We start from the raw sequence: 19,899 nt of genomic DNA, 5'->3' as shown, positions 1-19,899 counted from the left end.
ACTGTTCCAGAGTCCAGTAGCAGCGTGCTTTACACCACTCCACTGGACACTTGGCATTGTGCCTAGTGATCTTACACTTGTTTGCAGCTGCTTAGCCATGGAGGCTTTCATTTTAAATCATTTTACTCACAGTTCTTCTGCTGATGTTGCTTCCAGAGGTAGTTTTGAGCTCTGCAGTAAGTGATGCGACAGAGAATAGGAGATTTTTATGTGATACGCACTTCAGAACTCAGCTGTCCAGCTCTGTTAGTTTGTGTGCCGTACTGCTTTGTGGCTGAACTGTTGTTGCTCATAGACACTTCCAATTCACAATACTAGCAATAGAGTCTATTCAGAAAAGTGATGGTGATAGGAACCAGACATCTAAAACAATTCAGCTAAAAGTTCCCTCACAAAATGGTTTTGAATAAGTTGCTTAATACCAGAGACATTTTTTTTAAATAAAGGATTGGCCTTAAACGTTTTTTTCAAAATCTTTTCATGGCACAGAGGTATATGCAGCCAAAACAGTCCCAAAAGAAAGAACTTATTTTTTACATTTACCACTACTTCACTATCATCTACTTTACATATAAACACCCAGAAGGAATAGTAGTAATATCAGCACTAGTGGAGGGTGGAAAGCTCCAGTTCCCCTCTATAACAAGTCACCAGAATCCAGACGCTTGCAAGTAAAACGTAAAAGACTGGGTTTATTATCACAAGGAAAAAACGTGGTCAAAGAACAGGCATGGGTCGATACCAAAAAACACCGAAGAATCACAATAGTGATAATAACACCAGGTGAGCAATACAAAAGGGCAAGGCAAAAGACGTGGTCAAAAAAGCAGGCAAAAGGTTCAAAAACACAAAACATATCACAGGCAAAATTACAAAAGGGTCAGGCAAAAGGCAAAGTCAGAGAAACAAAGCAACAGTCATAAATCAGATAAATGCTAATAGAATAAAACACTCAGTAAGATCACTAGGAAGCAATACCTCACACTGAACTGTTCTGAAAGCCCAGCCTTTATACTAAAGCTAATGAGAGGTCACAGGTGTACCAGATCAGTACTCCAGAGAGAGAGAGAGAGATCTGTGACAGGAGCATGGTGGAGGGTCAGGAGTCATGTGATCTCCTACAGGATTCTGGGAGATGAAGTCCGTAGAAACCTCTGATCCATAAGGATGCATGACACTCTCAAACCAAGAGGTAAAATAGTGGTATGAGAGCAACAGTTGTGAAGTTGTACATGCAACCACTGCTGAAAACTGGAATCTGTGTTCATGTGATTTAATGTTCAGGATAAAGTTGAAAGTCTGAAGTAAATAAATACAGTCTGACAAAGCTGATTCTGTCCATTCGTATAGCTGTAACAAACTGCACTGCTTTTTAAACGGAAAAATACATTTTTCTGGTCAAATTAGAGCCACAAATACAAACGTGATTACTTGTGATTAAGTGCACAAACAAATCTTATTAACTGTGATTAACTACAAATGCGAATGAGATTATTCATGATTCCTGATTACCAATCTGTTCTATTCTCTTATGTTTTCATGTGTTTTCCTGGTAAATATCTAAAACCAAGGTCACCTTTTTCTGAAACAGGACTGCATGAAATACAGAAAACATATTTGCTGTTTTTTGTGGAATAGCAGGAATAGGCGTAAAGGTTGGCAAGAGAATTGCTTGAGTTAATTACAGACTTCAAAACAGAAACAACGTTGGTATGTCTGTCACCATGTGTAAATGATGACCAAACTTTTGTGCAATTTGCCCCAGCCTAGATCAGTATTTCCCAGCACTGATCCTGAAGTTCCTCCTGCCTCACATAACTTTAGTGTTCTCCCTGCTTTAACACACCTGATCCAACTAATCGGCTCATTAGCGAGCCTGTCCTGAGCTAGAGTGGGGGTGGTAGAGGAAGAAAACACTGAAATCTGCAGAGCAGGGAACATAAGGCCTTGATAATATTTTCATAACCCAAGAGCTGGGTTATGGATGGTGGGTCATATGTAGAGTGTTTTGTTGTAAAAGGAAAGTTTGGGTTGCACACCGTTTCTGCTGGCAGTGGATGGAATGAGTCTGCCTCACACACCACCTTTGCCAGAGGTTTTTGTGCAGAGACTGCTGGCTTGCCAGGACAGTTCACTGCCCCTGGAACAACTGAGCCATTTGGCGATCTCCACCTACTGCAGAGAATGTTGAGGACCAGGCCCACCAACCATACTGTCCACCCATCAGCTGACTTACATATAGAAACCATGCAGCCATATTTAGCATGTGTAAAGTTTACAGTTAATCAGTAACACAGTATGTGTATATGCACCATTCTACTGAATTAGTTCAAACTGCAGACCCACTGTTTAAAGCCAAGACTGAGATGGTAATAAGTTCACAGAAGCATCATTTATACAGTACTAACCCCTAAATTTACACTTGTGGAAAAATGTTTAAATGTTGTTCTTAAAAAGATCTTTCTTTATTCTTTTAAGGTGCAGTTGAATGGTTTAGATGTATCATGAGTTTGATTTTTCAAGAAAAACTAAACTAAAAATGATGCCCTACGTTTTTATGTCACTACCGAAACAGAAAGAGTTTTAGTCTATAGGGTGGAGCCTTATTTTAGCTACACCCCTGCACTTTCCCTGTCACATCCCTGTCCCTCATAGATCCCGTTGTTTTGAAGTAAATTTGTCCCGAAGCCTGAAAATCAATGTGAAACATCAATTCTCACAAAAAGGTGCCACTACTGAAACTTTCAACTTTTTTGTGGTTTTGTTTTTGAATGTAGCTCAAAATGAGCTAAAATTGTCACTACTGAAATCAGTCAGTCAATATGATAAAGATTTGGATAGTGTTATGATTGCTCTGGTGGTGACAGAATGGAATGTTCTGTCATTTGTTTTAATAAATAAACATAATTAAGGTATAGAGTCACTCAAAGCAAAAGGATTTTAGTGTAAAGTGCAAGTCAGTTAAAATTCCATTTCATTGTTTTAAGCTCTGATCTGGAACCCTGCTTGAATGAAGAATGATGTGTATATTTTCAGGACACATTTGTATATTTGCATATTTCAGTATGCATCTCTACATTCATCCACCTAGATTTATATATCTGGTATATTTTTGCACTTTTATGTAAATATACATTGTAGCCTTATACACCAATGAGCCAATAGCATGTGTCAATGTCTTAGGGATATTAGACTGTAAGTGAACAGTCAGCTCTTATCCTTAGTCAACATTTTGGATACCCAGGTGTGAAGACCTGAGTGACTTTGTGCCATAATATCCCTTCTTTTGGGTCAGACCAGATACGATACCCTTGCACATCACTGAGCCATGGCTGGTTCATCCTCAACCCTCTGTAAGTAGGTACTCACCACTGCTGACCGGGAGAACCTGCTGCTTCAGACACACTCTGACCCCGCTGACTCTTTTGTTTAAGCCAGAAATATCACTGCATGGTGATATGGTGTGGTTTATTTAATAAAGTGATTTTAGCTCACTTTCTTGATCACTTCAGGTCACTTTTTGACGAGAACCACTGTCCATGCCTCCCATATTCCCACAGCAGCATGGCCAATGTCTAAAAGGGCATATCAGAATTAAAATTGTGTAGTGTAGGCCTGGCTTAACACAGTCCAAAGCAGTAAATGCTCCACTGTAGCTTATAACATGAGGTAAGAAAGCCCTCAGTCACAAACAACTGATAATCATTGCATGATTATTCTTGCCTCACAGTGATGATAAAGCTCCTCCAAAGCTGTACGTTATTCCTATAAGATCACCACCCGTCCCTCAGCCAAGTGCGGTAATCCCAGGTGAAGGGTGCAGGTGCAGAGCCTGACTCCAGTTTGCATAGGGGCCTGCACCCATAGAGGTGCAGGTGGGCTGCTGGTTGCCAACAACATTTACACAAACCACTTTAAAGAGGCACTGTCAGGCAAACACACATAAACAATGATGGAACACTTGACGTTCTGTGGAGATACCACATCTACGGCAGGTTTCCTTGGATATCAGAAGGAGTTTAAACATCAACTCGAAGGGGGCTTGCTAATTTTTCCCTTTGTCACTCACAGACACTCGTACTCTTTTTCCTACTGGGGAGAATTAATTATGACATCATTGCGGAGGCGAAATCAGCGCAGTGACAGATCAAGAGCAGAAAAGGCAAAAAAAAACAAGTGGCCATTAAGCCTCGAGCCATGACCTCACTCTGAAAGTGCACTGGCGTGGGTGGGGATGTGAAAAAAATATTCTTTTTTCATCCTTTTGCATCGATACATCAAAGCCGTAGATGCCCCTGCAGCCTAGAGGTCCGCTACCCAACTGAAGACCAATGTTGCCTGAAAAAATATCAGGTTTCAGGCCGATTCGTCATGCACATCAAGCTTGAGTTGGCTAGGGATGTAGGCAGAAATAAATTATTGGAAAGGCCTGTGAAAAAGCATGTAGGCCACAAATGGAGTTTCCAAACTGCCCTAACTGTTCCAACTCTACAGCTCTATGGTGATACAAAACAACAGCAAGCGACCAAAAATATACCACAGATGCCACTACAGCCTAGAGGTCCACTATCTGACCTGATTAATCTGGGAAGCTGGATTCACATGAACACAAAAAGCACTGTGACACTTTACATCAGGGGTTCTGAGCCTTTTCCACCCAAAAGCCCATCTGCATATAACTATGAACCATAGTGGCCCACAGGAAAAATAACATCAGCTTTATAACTACAATTTTATTTCCCTTTTCTTAAACCCTGACACTGAAGAGAACCTGAGAACTGAGGCCTGAACAAGATCAGATCATCCATTCCAGTTGTCAGCAGGTTTGTAAAATTTGCTGATAGATTAAAACAACATATAAAGTTAAAAACGTATGGTTGTGGTCATGTTAAAAAAGGGGAAAAAGGGGAAAAAATGAGTAGAATTGTAGATGTGGACTGTGATTTGGAGCTGCAATCCATCAGGTTTTCACTGAAAATACTCCATTATCATTTACACTGCCTCTTGAGATGTCTCTTTAGTTATGAGGATTTTTGTGATTAATTTGAAACCTGCTTCTTTGTGATTGGTCTCTATATGTATTTGTGATGTACACATCCCTATTAATATTTATATTGGTTATAATTTGGTTCTGATATTTTTAATTATTAAGTTCATTTTTTTCTACTTATGGTTTTATGGCTACTAGCACACTATGAACTACTGTCTCCTCTGAGTACAGGCCTGCAGACCACTAGAGGGGGCTTCACAGCCCACTGGTGGTCTGCAGCCCATAGGTTGAAAAACCTTGTCCTACACTATAAAGCACACACTTGCTCAATGAAGACAATATTACCGAGTTCAAATCATACAGATATGTACAAAGATGAGGAAAAAAACACAGTAAACCATAAAACATAGTTTAAATCATGCTAGACTAAAGCACACTGGCGTCTCAGACTCAGAAGCCGACATGACTGAGACAAAATGGGTCAGTTAATATGTGCAGACACCAACTTAAAAAAAAACGAAATCTAACTATCAGGCTAAATAATATTGTCACGGTGGGCATGAAAAATGTTTGGGGCCCATTCATGTCTTACCTGTGACTCAGTAATGTTGCACTGAAGTAATGTTAGAAGTTTGCTTTGACATTTTCACAAAGACAATGTCTGCTTTTGCAATAAAAAAGGACTGTAAATACCAAGTTCGCAGAAAACTGATAACGACAGCATTTTTAAAAATTGTTTTTGGCTTTGGATGGGTAGAAAACAGTATACTCTACCAGGGATGGAATCTTACATTTAAACGTCCTACAGGTACACACTGGCACGCTAATAATGAACTGAATGCTTGAGGCAATGGAGAATAGCAATGGTTGCTACGCAGTGATTAGAGGGCTAAGAAAAGAAAGCAGATCTTGGGCAGAGAATGCATTGATTTTATTGGCCAGCACTCACAGAAACAAATCAAGTTTCATTATCTAAAAAACGTGGCTTAATGAATTTTGTTTCCCCATTTGATTGAGTAGACTTGTGTTCATCATTCTATATAGAAGCATCTTTTTTACTAAAGAGCCCTTAAAGAACCAGCATTTTTAAGTGTGTAGCCAACATACTGTAGTAATTTTAACATGTTTGTGCGTGTGTCCTAAATTTTGGCTTCGGCCAACAATTTTCATTGTCATGCATCATCAGTTACATGTTAATTGTGAATTTATTAATTGTAACTTTAATATTATAACTTCAAATGATTAGATATCAATAGCCAAAAACTAAATAAATAAAAACCTCTTCAGCTCAAATTTGTGATCCAGTTACTTGGGCCTTGAAACTTTAGACTGCAATCTTGTACTGCAGAGCTTTTCAGATTATGTTTTACAGTCATTTGGCACATGATATATTAGTGTGGATCAGTCCAAAGTTAATACTCTTTTGATCGAGGCTATTTATACTTAAGTGTGTAGGCTGAATCCAGCCAAATATGCTGATCCAATGCTACAGTACGCTGTTAATCATCAGTTGGGTGCGACTGTCCATAGACATTTTAGCCAACATCTGGAAGGAAATGTCTTAGTCCAGCCAACATGAAGCCCTTTCTATCTCACAGGCCAAAAGTAGAAGACAGAAACCCGATGGCCCAGATATACTTCCCAAATCTTCGACGTGCATAAAGATACATTATTGCATGTCTGCGCTGTCCCCTCAGGGAAATCTAGTTGCGTCATTTAATAACAAGGCGTTCACAAGACACATCATGAGGGGAAAAAAGAAGAGAGCAAGTAAATGTAACATCCAGAGACTGTTCGGGTAGTTTTGACAGAGGCCAATAATTGTAAATAATTCAAAATTTTTTCAGAAAGGCTTATATTTATGGTTTATTGCACCAGTGTAGAAATGGAGGGAGGCTGTGCCAACGTAAAGAGGAGTGTTTGGAAGCGGGATGTAGACAGGGCAGGTGGGTGGAATAAGATTAATGCACCGCCTCTGAAAACAGAACCTCGTTGCTGGGGTGGATCAGTTGGAAACTTTTCCAATGTGCCGTGCTTATGAATGTGTGAGAATGATGGTAAATTTGCTTATTTTGGCTCATGCAGCCTATCAATAAACAATTATCCACAATCCACAAAACTGCTGAAGATATTTACATTGAAAGGCAGCACAAGATGAGAATATATTACATATGAACAAAATAAAAAGGAATTTTTATTTATTTGCTGAGTATTATCCAAGGCTCTTATTCTCCTGGGTTGTGGGTGGTGATGAAACCTATCCCAGTGCTTATTGGGCAGAGGGCAGGAAACACCCTGGACAGGCCACTAGTCCATTACATGGCAGGCACACAGACCCATTCACACCTAGGAGTAATTTAGCATCTCCAACTGGCCTGACCGCATGTCTTTGGACTGTGGGAAGCAACCAGAGCACCTTGTGAATCCCATGCAGATACACTGAAAACATGCAAACTCCACACAGAAGAACCCTGGTTGCCCGGCTGGGGAATCAAACCCAAACCCTTCTTGCTGTGAAGCACCACATTTTATGATATGAGAAAGTGTGTATTAAATGTGCAGAAGTGTGTCTCTGTAGAGGATGTGCTACACTTAGAACTTAGAACAACTTGTTTACTCTTAGAAAATCAACAATGTCTCTGCACACATCTTTACAGTAACTATACAGGTACACACTATTTGATGACAGAGGGGATTTGGAGACCTCTCTGGTGGACATATGTAAAGGCCTGCAAAGTGCAGAAGAACATGGGTTGTTTCAGACCCCTTCCCCAAGTGGATGAATCTGATGACTGAAATAGAAATAGTCTAATAGAAATAGTCTAAACCTGGTGAAGGATGTGTCGTCTGAGGATGTGAGTGAATTATCTGCTATTGTCATCGTATCTTCATCAGTATAATATTGATTTTGCATTTGAGACCTAAACATTGAGCGGGACCTTCTTTTTGAGCGTGAACATATGAGTCAATTCTTCACAGCGGTGGTGATAGGAGCCACACATCCACCTCTAAAAGTTCCCTCACAGAACGTTATTACATGAAATGGTTATGAATACAGTGCCTGATAACTGAGACATTGTTTTCCAATAGTTTTGAGAAGATTTTGGACAAAAATGTCTTTTTTTCTGAGCTATTCATGATGGAAGTGTGCATGTGTACAAGTGTTGTGAGGTAAAATAATCTGATAGACAGGTAAAAGGAATATAGCACGGAGAACCCTGGTTCCTTTCATCACCACTGTAAAGAAATCTGAGTTGGTAAGTTTGAATGACTTTGTTTATATCTCAGCGATTGAATTATGCAGAAATTCTGTAAAATCAGTGGATTTACAGTGCATTACGCATATCTTCAGCTCTCCCTCCCAACATCCTGCATTACTGTACCATCATACCAAGATGCTTTGTAACAATTAGGTGCTATTTCCGGTACAGTTGCTCTGAGGGCACAAAACATGTCGTGTCATGCCAAATCAGTTTCTCCAGAAAATGACACACTCTGACTTACTTTTGGATCTAATAAACGTGGCTCTACCATGACAACTTCAGACACAAACAGCCATTGATAAGTGCCTTTCCAACACATTCTAGAAGCACGTGTCATAGCTGTAATGGATGACTGTTCATTCCAACACATTTATGTACATGACAGCACACAGGGTCACAGGGTAGTATTAGTTATTCACAGCCTGTTGTTGCACAATCTGACTTTAATTACAGAGGAAAAAGTAAGAATGGGAAAACTGAAATGGCACAAACTCACTTTAGCATGTGGCTCTGAAGGCCATTCTAAATGAAAGGCTGTGTGCCGTTGGTAAGGCGACAAAACATCCTTCATTTATTTAACTTCCAGTCCACAGAGCCATCAAATACAAACTATTCATTTTTCAAGAGATATGCAAAAGGAAGGAGTTATTCAAAAATGTATTAAAAGCTACAGAGAAAATGTGCCTCCTAATAATCACCTGGAAGACCTGGTAGACACAAAACTGTCCCCATCAGATAAACAGCCTTTAAAGCTTTCATCTTTGAGAGAGAGGAGAAAATCAAGCTGCTTCAGATCTGAAAACATCCACAGGTGTTTCTATCCATCCTTCCACTGTGAGAAGACAACTCAGCGCTATGGGTCTGAAAGGATGTGTAGCTGTCAAGAAACCTCACTGAGAACATGAGACAAACACATCAAACAAAGAAGCTGAACAATGGACGGACCACCTCAGAGTCCAGACCTCAACATCACTGAATGTGTTTGATTACTTCAGAAAATAATCAACCAACTTCTAAGACTGAACATTGGAGGTGTGTCTGTAGATTTCTTTGAGAAACTGAAAGTTAGTCTCCTAAGAAGAATGGAAGCTGGAATAAAGGTAAAGAATTTTAAAAAGTTATATTTAGTTGTTATCCTGCCTTCCACCCAATGACTGCTGGGATAGGCTCCAGCTCCCCCTGCAACCCAGAAGGATAAGCGGCTTAGAAAATGTGTGTGTGTGTGTGTGTGTGTGTGTGTGTGTGTGTGTGTGTGTGTGGGTGTGTTTGTGTGTGTGTGCGTGTGTGTTTGTGTGTGTGTGTGTTTTGTTGTTGTGTAACTTTCTAAAAAATTCATATATTGTACATAATGACTGTTTTGACTGGCAATTAAATAAATGAAAAAGAAGAGAAATAAAAAAATAAAAGTAGCTGATATATAATGGAAAACACATTCATGTTTCTCTAATGAAGATGAGATGAATCATAATATGGCATTGATATTTCTTGTGTGTGTAACTCTGACTCTCAACATTGCAGATCAGGACGCGAGGCTGCATCCCTGTCCCTCGTGGCCACATGGTGAGCAGTTAGATTCCACTTTTTTAAAGTAAAGTCTGCAAATCAGTGTGGAACATTAATTGGCACTATGGAAACACAGATTTTTTTTGTAATTAAGCAACTTTTTTGTGTTTTAAAGAAAAATATGATGATTTTATATGTGTTCTTCTGTTCAAAGCTGTGTTTGCTGGCCATGTACTGGCTGCATTTTTGAATTTTGTTCAACTACCGAAACTTTACCAGATCTTTTGGTAGAGACCGTTTTGGCTAATTTGAGCAGAACTCAAAAATGACAGTCAGGGATTGTTTTAGTTGTGGCAAAATGGAATGTTAAAGCTTTTTCGCCAGTAAGAAGGTCTCTGCAAATGTGTATCTTCTTCAGTCCAGTTTGAAAAACATCTCAGATCTTTCCTTTTGATGCTGCTTAAGAGAACATTTACTAATGCAACTCAGTCTTAGGCTAATTTCTGAATGAATCTAGATTCTTTTTTTTTCAACATTGTTTTTGTCCTCATGTGTTACTTCATTATTTTCCTCCAGTCTCCTGGCTGTCATCATAAAATGTGCAAAACAGTAAAAGTGAGGAAACTCTCCTCTGAGGAGATGTGTCCAAAGTTTTGACCAGTAATGTATGTGTGCGATTGCTTCTAATTACGTGCAAAGTGCATGTTTGGTCTAACGCTGTGCAATCTCAGGACAATCGACTATAAATCAAAGTTTTAACACACCCAAAGGGCAGATGACTTCAACTCCTCTCCCAGCAAACACTACCAATACAAACAGGGGTAAAACAATAACTGTATAAAACTGCCATAAATTCAGAGCAGAGAGGAGTGTGTGTGGAGGTGATGCAAAAATGGGAGTGAACTTCATATATGATTGCCTTCAATTGTGTGACTCCACCTCTACATCTCAGCATGCCACCTCTCATCGAATTCCCTCCTACCTCAACGTCTCAGGTCTTTAAAAGCTGTTGAGGCTGCAGGCTTCCACAGCAGCCACTCACTCACTCATCTTCACACCACCGTCGTACGGTGCACTCCACTCAGAGGTTCTTAAGGCTCCTGAACTGAAGAAGGACAAGTGCTTTCCTACATCTCAGGTGCTTTCAACAGGACAGACATGCCTTCTCTTCATGACATGCTCACACTTCTGCTCACCATACAACTCCATCTGTATGGTTGCTACTCCCTCGTTCCTCAAGGAAGGAAGATCTGCCCATCCTGCCAGGGTTCCATTGTGAAGGGCCATGTAGCTGCTCCTCCGTCCAGGGATGAGAGCACAACTGTGCTAGCATTAGGAGAACCCTGTGGGGTTTACACGCTAGCATGCGGAAGGGGTCTTCGGTGCATGCCTCCAGAAGGAGACCAAAGCCCTCTTCAGGCACTGCTCCAGGGAAGAGGGGTCTGCAGGAGCATCAAGACCAGCATCGAGACAGTGCGACCCACAGGTAAGATTACTAACCTCAACAAGGTCTCCCTGGGGTCAAAATCCTGAGAAGAGTTAAAGCTAATGACAAAATGATTTTCTGTTGAAAATGAATAAGAGCCTGGTGGCTTATGTTATGGAATTGAAAGAGTTTTGGTACAAACTGTTCAATTAGCCTTCCTAACCATCTGTATTTACCCTGTAACTTTCTTATGCATTTAGTTTTTTTTTTTTTAATGAATTTTGTTGGTCGAAAAGATTATAAATAATTTATTTCTGCATTAAAGAATGGAAAATATAACAGGCAATGCTCAGTAAAGATCATATATATGTATATTATTATGTAATAATAATAAGTAATACTAGCAATACTTCATTTATCGAACACCTTTCATATATGTAGTAGGTCATAGTCACTTAAAATGGAATGGAAAGTTATGTACATCATGCATAACATGACAGAATATAAAGTGAAAATATAATAACTAAAACCTACATTAAACTACATTAAAAAGGTGTATATATATATATATATTAAATATATATATATTAAAACAGATAATTAGATCTCTCTCTCTCTCTCTCTCTCTCTCTATATATATATATATATATATATATATATATATATATATAGAGAGAGAGAGAGAGAGAGAGAGAGAGAGAGATCTAATTATCTGTTTTAAATAATACTACCTTAATAAATAATAGCCTAATTAATTAATAAAGGAATTAAAAGGTGTTTTTCTTGATAGCTATTCTTCTAAACCCGGTCCAGCCCTTTGGAATGAAAGTCTTCAAATGTTATAATATGTGTTTTTTCTGAGAAAATAAACACTTTCTGCAAAGATTTCTCACCTGCTTAAAACTGTGCAAATGTTTGTACACCCTGGGTCAAATTTAGTAGTGACAATAAGTCACTGAGTTTTTTTTTCCAGAATGAACCATATTTCTGTTCTGTTTTCAGAGTCTTGGATGTCAATCAGTCACAACAGTGAAAAGGTAATAATTCTTACCTCACAGTGTTTGAACGGATGCAGCAATGAACATTCGCCCAAGATTAGGTGTAGTGCATGTATTGAGACCACAGAGAAGCCTAATGTTGCATTTCTCATATTCACAATGGGATTGTATGAGAATTAAAATGCAAATACAATGATGAAACACACCCACACAGTGATAACAGTGCTGTGTCTTTCTGTAGGGCCCCTGCCGCAAACTGCTGAACTCTGTCCTCCAAGGAATTGACCTCACAGCAATCCAGCGAGACCAAGACATCTACATCCCCAACTGTGACAAAAAAGGCTTCTTCAGGAGGAAACAGGTCAGTTGATTCGGAGACTACAACTGTATACAAGAAGTCGCAGCAGATACTAGTCATCGGAACATTTTACACTATATTACACATCTAATTGCATGTTTTATTTTTATTTTTTTGAAAATGAGCTAACACATCCTCTACAGAGAACATACGCCTTCATCAAACTTTCACTGAATTCTCTTTCAACATGCTCAATTACACATTTCCACCAGAGAGGGCTCCAAATCACACAAACTTACACAGTGTAGCTTTTATTATTTAAAATTTTTGAAAAATCAGTGGAGTACCCCTTTAATGGCAAGGTCAGCAAACTGTTTGCTCCTATATACTTTTGACATGTTTTGTTTATTTCCTGTGTGAAAATAAGTTAGTACATCATCTAAAATGATAAATACATTTTCAGGACAATCATTTATTGTCATCATTTATTTAACTCTATGTAAATGAGTTTGGTTCTGATTGGCTGCCATGTATTGTACCTCATTCGTTCACTCATTGAATCACTCTGGGTATATGTAAATAAGTTTTTTTGAGACATCACAAAAACAGTTCATTCAAAAACAGGCCGTTTTTAGTAGTTTAATCCCCGTATGTGGACTGTATAGACTAGGGAGCGAATGGTACACCTGTGAAACTTCATGTTAAAAGTCACAGTGATTTGTCAAAGGGGGAATCACACAAATTTCTCTGTAGAGGATGTGTTAACTTATTTTCACTTAGAAAATCAACAAAAATTCATTCAATCAGCCTTTTGCAATCGGCTGTATCTAAAGGCAACCATGATAAAACAGCCTTAATAAAGAAAAGCCTGGTTGGAGAATGGCCATGTACAAATTACTTACGGCTGTTTTTGATACATAAACCCACACAAACAATAAAATACAAGAACAAATATAGGATATGGGCCCTTTAGATCATTACAATAAGCTCAAAAAACTCTGCTTACTGCATTAAAGAACCGAAGCCTGGATTTAACTCCTTTATGCACATTATTAATCATTTATTCCTTTTCCTGTGCAGGTGCCATTTTATAAATAAGAGCTTTCACTGACAGCAACAGCATGTAATGCCCTGGATGTAAATCTGAGTGAATGTTCTCTTTTCCCTCACAGTGTTGGTCATCGCGGGGCATGCAGCGCGGCCAGTGTTGGTGTGTAGATGAGAAAGGAGTCAAAGTTCTATCACGCACCAGAGATGACGGTTCTATTGCCTGCAGTGGTGCTTGAGACGGTCGTGTAGAGATTCAAGTCAAGTCTGAACAACATTACAACACAGGACTTTAATGGGGGGATGATGAGACAGACGGGTGTATTCATTGTTTTCTTGCTACACATTGAACCAGACAGTAAGACAGGGCTCATTTTTAGGTCCTATGATGCCCTCTAGTGGGCCTACTGGACTTCCACTTTTCTAATATACACAGATCACAGTAATTCCTTCAGGACAGATTTCAAAGTGGTTCAAATTCAAGTTCAGTTCTTTCATCTTATCTAAAATGTTCTCTGTGGCATAACTTGGGGGTTAGGGGCAGATCACAGAGTGCAATCACACTGGGGCCCATGGTACAGGATCCCACTAAAATCTTTGTTGAGACCCTCATATAAGTAATGACTACCCACAATTCACAGCAAAAGATCTATTTTCTTAACAACATACCTCAGTAGTTAGCTTCCATCAGCACTACACAGAGAGAACTGATGTCTGTTTATCTCCCTTGTGTTCTTCTATCTCTGTATTTGTCATTAGTTTTTTCTTATTTGGCTTAATTTGACAGCTCCAGCGGCCTTTAATACAGTGTTAAAATGTAACGATGTACAAATTCATTTAAATGGTCCAAAATTGCATGACGTTAACTTATTATATTATTTATGACTCTTAAATCTTGAAAGATCCGAAAGGCTGCGTTCAAATAACACATCAAAATATGTACATTATCAAAATATATATGTCCTAAAATCAAGTTTTACCAAGAACCTCTTCTCACAGACATGATCAAATTAGGGCTAATTTTTTATACATCTGTACATATATTTAATATGTTCTATATAACACACAAACTTTTATATGCATCATTATTCTCAGTTTTCCAGATGAGAGAAACTTTGTATAGCCTATTTTCTTACAGTATGTATTCCTAACTTAAAAAGTCAAGACATTTATTTATTGATCTTTCCTTTTTTTACGTATTTGTTATTATTTATCTTTTCTAAAGTTCAAACCGCAGCTTTTGGGGGATCACATTAATGCTAATAAGGAACTAAAGTCTGTGATTTTCAACATTTGATGGTTTGGTTCTTCATCTATGAACATTTTCATGGAGTTTTGTTTTGTTTGTACTTAAAATATCTGACGTAACTGTCAATAAAGTGCTGTAATGAAAAGTGCAGAGGACGTTGTTTTTTATTACTGTAAATGGGCTATTTATGTCTGAAAAGTGCGCCAGGTTCATATTCATTGAACATATTCATTGCAAAGGTAGTTAGCCAAATGTTAATAATGGCGTCTATAAGATGATGCAAGAGAACTAAAAGGGGAACAGATTTTTCAGACTGTTATTCAGAGTGGTTTGGTGTGAAATGGTTCAGATTCCTTTACAGTGGTGGTGATAGGAACCAGGGGTCACCATGACTACAACACAGAGATAGACATTTTATTTATTATCCAAAGCCACCAGGGAACCTACATGTGTCCTCTGAGTTTTATATAGAATGTTAATGATGGTAAAATAGTGGAAAAGCTGAAATAACACAAGAATTTTTGGCAGGCATGTATCCTTCCACCATGAATGGCTTTAAAATATGATTTTCCCTAATTTTGATATTCAAGTTCATTATAATTAATGAACTGATATATGAAACTGTATATAAAACTAAATGTAATAGAGTTACTATTTTAGATGAGAGCACTGCTGTGTCTGATCCACTCACGCCAGTGCAACACACACTAACACACCACCACCACGTCAGTGTCACTGCAGTGCTGAGAATGACCCACCACCCAAATAATACCTGCTCTGTGGGGGTTCTGACCACTGAAGAACATGATAAAATGAATGCAGAGAAACAGATGGACTACAGTAAAACTACAAAGTGTGCCTATATATTAAGTGGAGCTGATAAAACAGAAAATGTGTAGAAACAAGGAGGTGGTTGGAATGAAGTATATATGTTTATCAGTAGATATTATATAATGTTCATGATGATATAGTAAACCCATCAAACCAACATCATTGATCAAAGTAGATTTTGCATCAAAACCAAATGAAGCATACTGTGGTTTTTCAAAGGCAAATAACATCAAGCCTTAAAAGCTCAACAGGGTTCTACCTAGAGCCTGAGAGAGAGAGAGAGAGAGAGAGAGCGAGAGAGCGAGAGAGTCACGTGTAGATCAAATGACCCTAGCATTTTTCTCTCCGGAAAAAAAGACACAGAAGTGACATTCCAAAGCCTCAACAGTGACTCAGTTCATAGCAGAAAAACCATACGCTGGTTTTCTTCTTGTCCAACCAGCACTTTTACATTATAGTGCTTCTGGATCTTCTACAGCCTCAACTTCTTGATGAATAAATGACTTTTCACCAAACGTGAGGCTGAGCTCTGAGGGGAACACGCCCACCAGCACTCACCTGAGCTGACTGTCCTCTATCCTCACATTTCACTGAGAGATGTCTGAGCTGAGCTGCCGCCTGGCTTTTCAGTCACAGAGGAACAGAAGAAGTAAGGATTAGCTCAGAGATCTTCTGAAGAATGCTGATATTGCTGAAGGCTGGTCTGTTCTGTAGCTCACTCAGTCAGTAACTGACGTCCTCTGACCATCTCAGTGCTGAGGGTCATGGCTTCCCCCAGTAAGTCGGCTGCCGTCTTGAATCCTGCCTTCAAACTTTCCCGGACCAAAAGCAAGAAAAAGCATTTTGTGCAGCAGAAGGTTGAGGTGCTGAGAGTGAGCGACCCGGTCCTTAGTGTCTTTATGTGGGGGATAAATCACACGGTGAGTCGCCCTTTCAATCCTCTCTCTCTAAACAGAAAGTAATGCAGGAGCTTGTGGACCCCCCAACACTGTGCACGTTTCCTTCATTAGAGTGCACCTGATTCAACTCCTTAACTAATTAACAACATGATGTGCTGGTTCATATGGAAGCCCACTGAAAACAGAAAAAAACAACTGTGTAACTGTGTCAAGTATAAAAAATGACTTATTCTCTCAAAATGTTGACCAAGTATCTTAAAATAATGATATGTCTCAAAATGTTGACTAAGTATCTCAAGAAAATGACTTATTATCTCCAAATGTTGACCAAATATCTCTAAATAATGACTTATTAACTCGAGAAGAAGAAGAAGAAGATTGACCAGGTATTTCTAAATAATTACTTCTTATCTCAAAATATTGACCAAGTATCTCATAATATTGACTAAAAACACTCAAACAAAAAGACTATTGATCTCAAAACAATAACAAAATGTTGACTTAGTGTCTTGACATAATTTCTATTTTCTTTCAAAATAAAGACTTATATAATTAGTAGTTTACTCAAAATATTGACTTACCATGTCACAATAATGACCTGCTTTCTCAAAATATTGACTAATTATTTTTAAAAATTAATTATTATCTCAAAATGTTGACTAAGTATCTCACAATAAGGTCTTCTTTTCTCACAATATTGACAAAGTATCTCAAAATAATGACATTTCTCAAAATATTGTATACTTTTAGCATCTGGATATAGTTACTAATTTTCTGAAAATAATGACTTAAATACTGAAAAATATTGAATTACATGTCACAATAGTGACCTATTAGATATTAGAAATTTTGACCTAATATCTTGAAATATTGAATACCTTTGTAGAAATGATTGACTATAATATAGAAATCGTGGTCTAATATCTAGAAATAATGACTATTTTATCAAAATGGTGACCTAATGTCTTGAAATAATGACTGCTCTTCTCAAAATGCTGAATTAGTGTCTTGAATGACACATTGTCTTTAAATATTGACAATATCTTGTAATAATGACTGATTTTCTAAAGATGATGAGAGGCTATGTCAAAATAAGTGATTCAATTTGAGGAAATTAATTGGGAAAGTGAATCATAATTATAAGATAATGCCATCTCAATATAGTAAGTCAATGTTTTGAGATACTAAGTTGTTTTATTTTGACTAAGTCAGTATTTTTAGAAAATAAGTAATTATTTCAAGATACTATGTCAAAATTATGACATAGTGCTGTCAGAAACAGAGAAGAACAAAAGGTCTTATGTGTTGTCCTGTACCTGGCAGGAATGAGCTTCCAATGGGGGTCAGGTGTAAAGTAAATGAGGGGAGTGCGGGGTCTGCAGGACTGCCATTGGGAACCACTTAATTACAGCTTGATGGTTGCTATCAGCACCTGCCCATTACATTTACTTACAGTGTTTCTTCTGAAATGAAGGGTATTAATAGTGAGTTTGAGCTAGAGTAACAGCTTTTACTCTTCTGGGAATGTTTTACACTAGATGTTGAACATTACTGTGGGGATTCGATTGAGCATTAGTGAAGCCAGGTACTGATGTTGGATGGTCAGTTCTATGTCACCCCAACTCATCCCAAAGGCACTGGATGGAGCTCCATCACTCTAGAGAACACAGTTCAACTGTTCCACAGCATGGTGACCTTAGGCTCATGTGCATAACATTGCTTATCTGTAGTGCTTAAAGAAACAGTGCTGACTAATCCATCTCCCCTCGGCAGGTGAATGACCTCTCCCAGGTGCCTGTACCTGTCATGCTGCTTCCAGATGATTTCAAAGCCAGCAGCAAGATCAAGGTCAACAATCACCTGTTCAACAAGTATGACCCACCAGACATAATCTGCAGGCAAAGATCTGCTAGCGTATATGTGCTGTTGTAATTGGTTGTCCTGTATTGTGCCTCATTCAAAAAGCACTCTTTGTAACGGAGCTAAACAGCCTGTTTAATTCTGATGAATAAAAAAGGCTTATTTAAACATGTATAATTACAAATTTTTGCCACATAGAAAAACTAGATCTCAAAACTGGACCTTAGTGGACCCAATGCAGCCACTCTGTTTTTATTAAAACATTTATTAATATATGGCACACAAACAGCAATATTCAGGAACATTTGTTGTCATTGGCCAATAAAAGCAGCAAAGCAGGTGCACAACATAGGAGTTCAACCTCACCTGAGCTCTCTGTATTCAAATATACTCCTGATGCCACAGAGCCTGATTCAAATTACATGCAACTAATCATGTGTCAGTCTGTGTGTGTGTGTGTGTGTGTGTGTGTGTGCGCTTGTGTGTGTGTGTGTGTGTGTGTGTGTGTGTGTGTGTGTGTGTGTGTGTGTGTGTGTTTGGATGTTTGTAGGGGCAGGCTTGAGGGCTTCAGGCATATCTAAAAAATGTTCTTAGGAACAGTTTGTCAAAATATCTAATTCACACAATTTACAGTTTTATTGACTAAGGATGATTTGTGTCTAAGGTTTGCATCTTTTATTACAGACGTAATACAACCCCATTTCCGAATTGGGACACTGCAAAACGTAAATAAAAACAAATGTTTTCAGCAGTGACAGGTCTGGACTGCAGGCAAGTCAGTTTAGCCCCTGGGCTCTTTTAATACGGAGCGACACTGCTGTAATACATGCAGAATGTGGGTTGACATTGAAATAATTAAGGCCTTTCCTGAAAAAGATATCATCTGAATGTCATCCAAAACATATGATATTATGTACTGTAGATGATGAAGAGCAAAAGTTCTTTGCTATTTTATGTTGAGAACCGTTATTCCTGAATTGTTGCACTATTTGCTCATGCAGTCTTTCACAGAGGTGTGAACTCTTCCTCGTCTTTACTTCTGACTCAGCCTCTCTGAGATGCTTGTGTTTAACCAATCATGTTACTGACCTGTTACCAATTATTTTGATGTTGTCTTTGAAGCATTTCCAATGAAATATAGGGTTTCAATTATTTGCACATTGCCTTTTTATTTACATTTTTCAGTGTCCCAACTTTTTTGGAAATAGGTTTGCAAAAAATGGTTCCATATAGAACCCTGAACACTCAAACATCCTTTTCCATTATTAAAGAGTTATTCAGAGTGATGAAGTGTGTATGTTTAATATGGTTCTATGTAGAACCTTCTTGAAGATTCTGTATAGTACCAAAAGTGGTTCTTCTACTGTTACAGGTTTGATGTTCTATATGTTTCATATAGAACCATTTACAGTACATTCTCTATCAATCTGAAGGACCTTTTTTAAAAGTACAATCCATACAACTATCAAGCTAAATATTATGCACTCTTTAAAAAGATGGTTCTTCAAGGGTTCCTAAGTAAAAAAAATGGTTCT

General features: G+C 38.3%; 2 protein-coding genes across 2 annotated transcripts in view; both read left to right on the top strand.

Annotated features, from left to right (window-relative positions):
• Positions 1–10,799: 10,799 nt before the first annotated feature.
• On the top strand, positions 10,800–14,849 carry igfbp6a (insulin-like growth factor binding protein 6a). Its single transcript, XM_017692753.1, has 4 exons — positions 10,800–11,242; positions 12,185–12,219; positions 12,422–12,541; positions 13,651–14,849. The coding sequence occupies exons 1-4, from the start codon at positions 10,915–10,917 to the stop codon at positions 13,762–13,764; spliced, it is 597 nt and encodes a 198-aa protein (XP_017548242.1). The 5' UTR covers positions 10,800–10,914; the 3' UTR covers positions 13,765–14,849.
• A 1,137-nt stretch (positions 14,850–15,986) lies between these two features.
• Positions 15,987–19,899, top strand: part of pip4k2cb (phosphatidylinositol-5-phosphate 4-kinase, type II, gamma b) — a 25,020-nt gene continuing 21,107 nt past the window's right edge. Inside the window, exons 1-2 of the mRNA XM_017692750.1 lie at positions 15,987–16,525; positions 18,278–18,375. Of these exons, the coding sequence (XP_017548239.1) occupies positions 16,370–16,525; positions 18,278–18,375 (254 nt within the window). The 5' untranslated portion in view covers positions 15,987–16,369. The remainder of the gene's footprint in view (positions 16,526–18,277; positions 18,376–19,899) is intronic.

This window comes from Pygocentrus nattereri, chromosome 21, assembly GCF_015220715.1.
Source record: "Pygocentrus nattereri isolate fPygNat1 chromosome 21, fPygNat1.pri, whole genome shotgun sequence".
Classification (NCBI taxonomy): domain Eukaryota; kingdom Metazoa; phylum Chordata; class Actinopteri; order Characiformes; family Serrasalmidae; genus Pygocentrus; species Pygocentrus nattereri.
Note: the sequence above shows the minus strand (reverse complement) of the source record. Positions and strands in the feature narration are given on the sequence as shown.

Coding starts and splice junctions, on each gene's coding strand:
- igfbp6a (XM_017692753.1), top strand. CDS start 10,915: ATGCCTTCTCTTCATGACATGCTCACACTTCTGCTCACCATACAACTC. Junction 12,220..12,421: donor TCAGTCACAACAGTGAAAAG/GTAATAATTCTT, acceptor GTCTTTCTGTAG/GGCCCCTGCCGCAAACTGCT. Junction 12,542..13,650: donor GCTTCTTCAGGAGGAAACAG/GTCAGTTGATTC, acceptor TTTCCCTCACAG/TGTTGGTCATCGCGGGGCAT.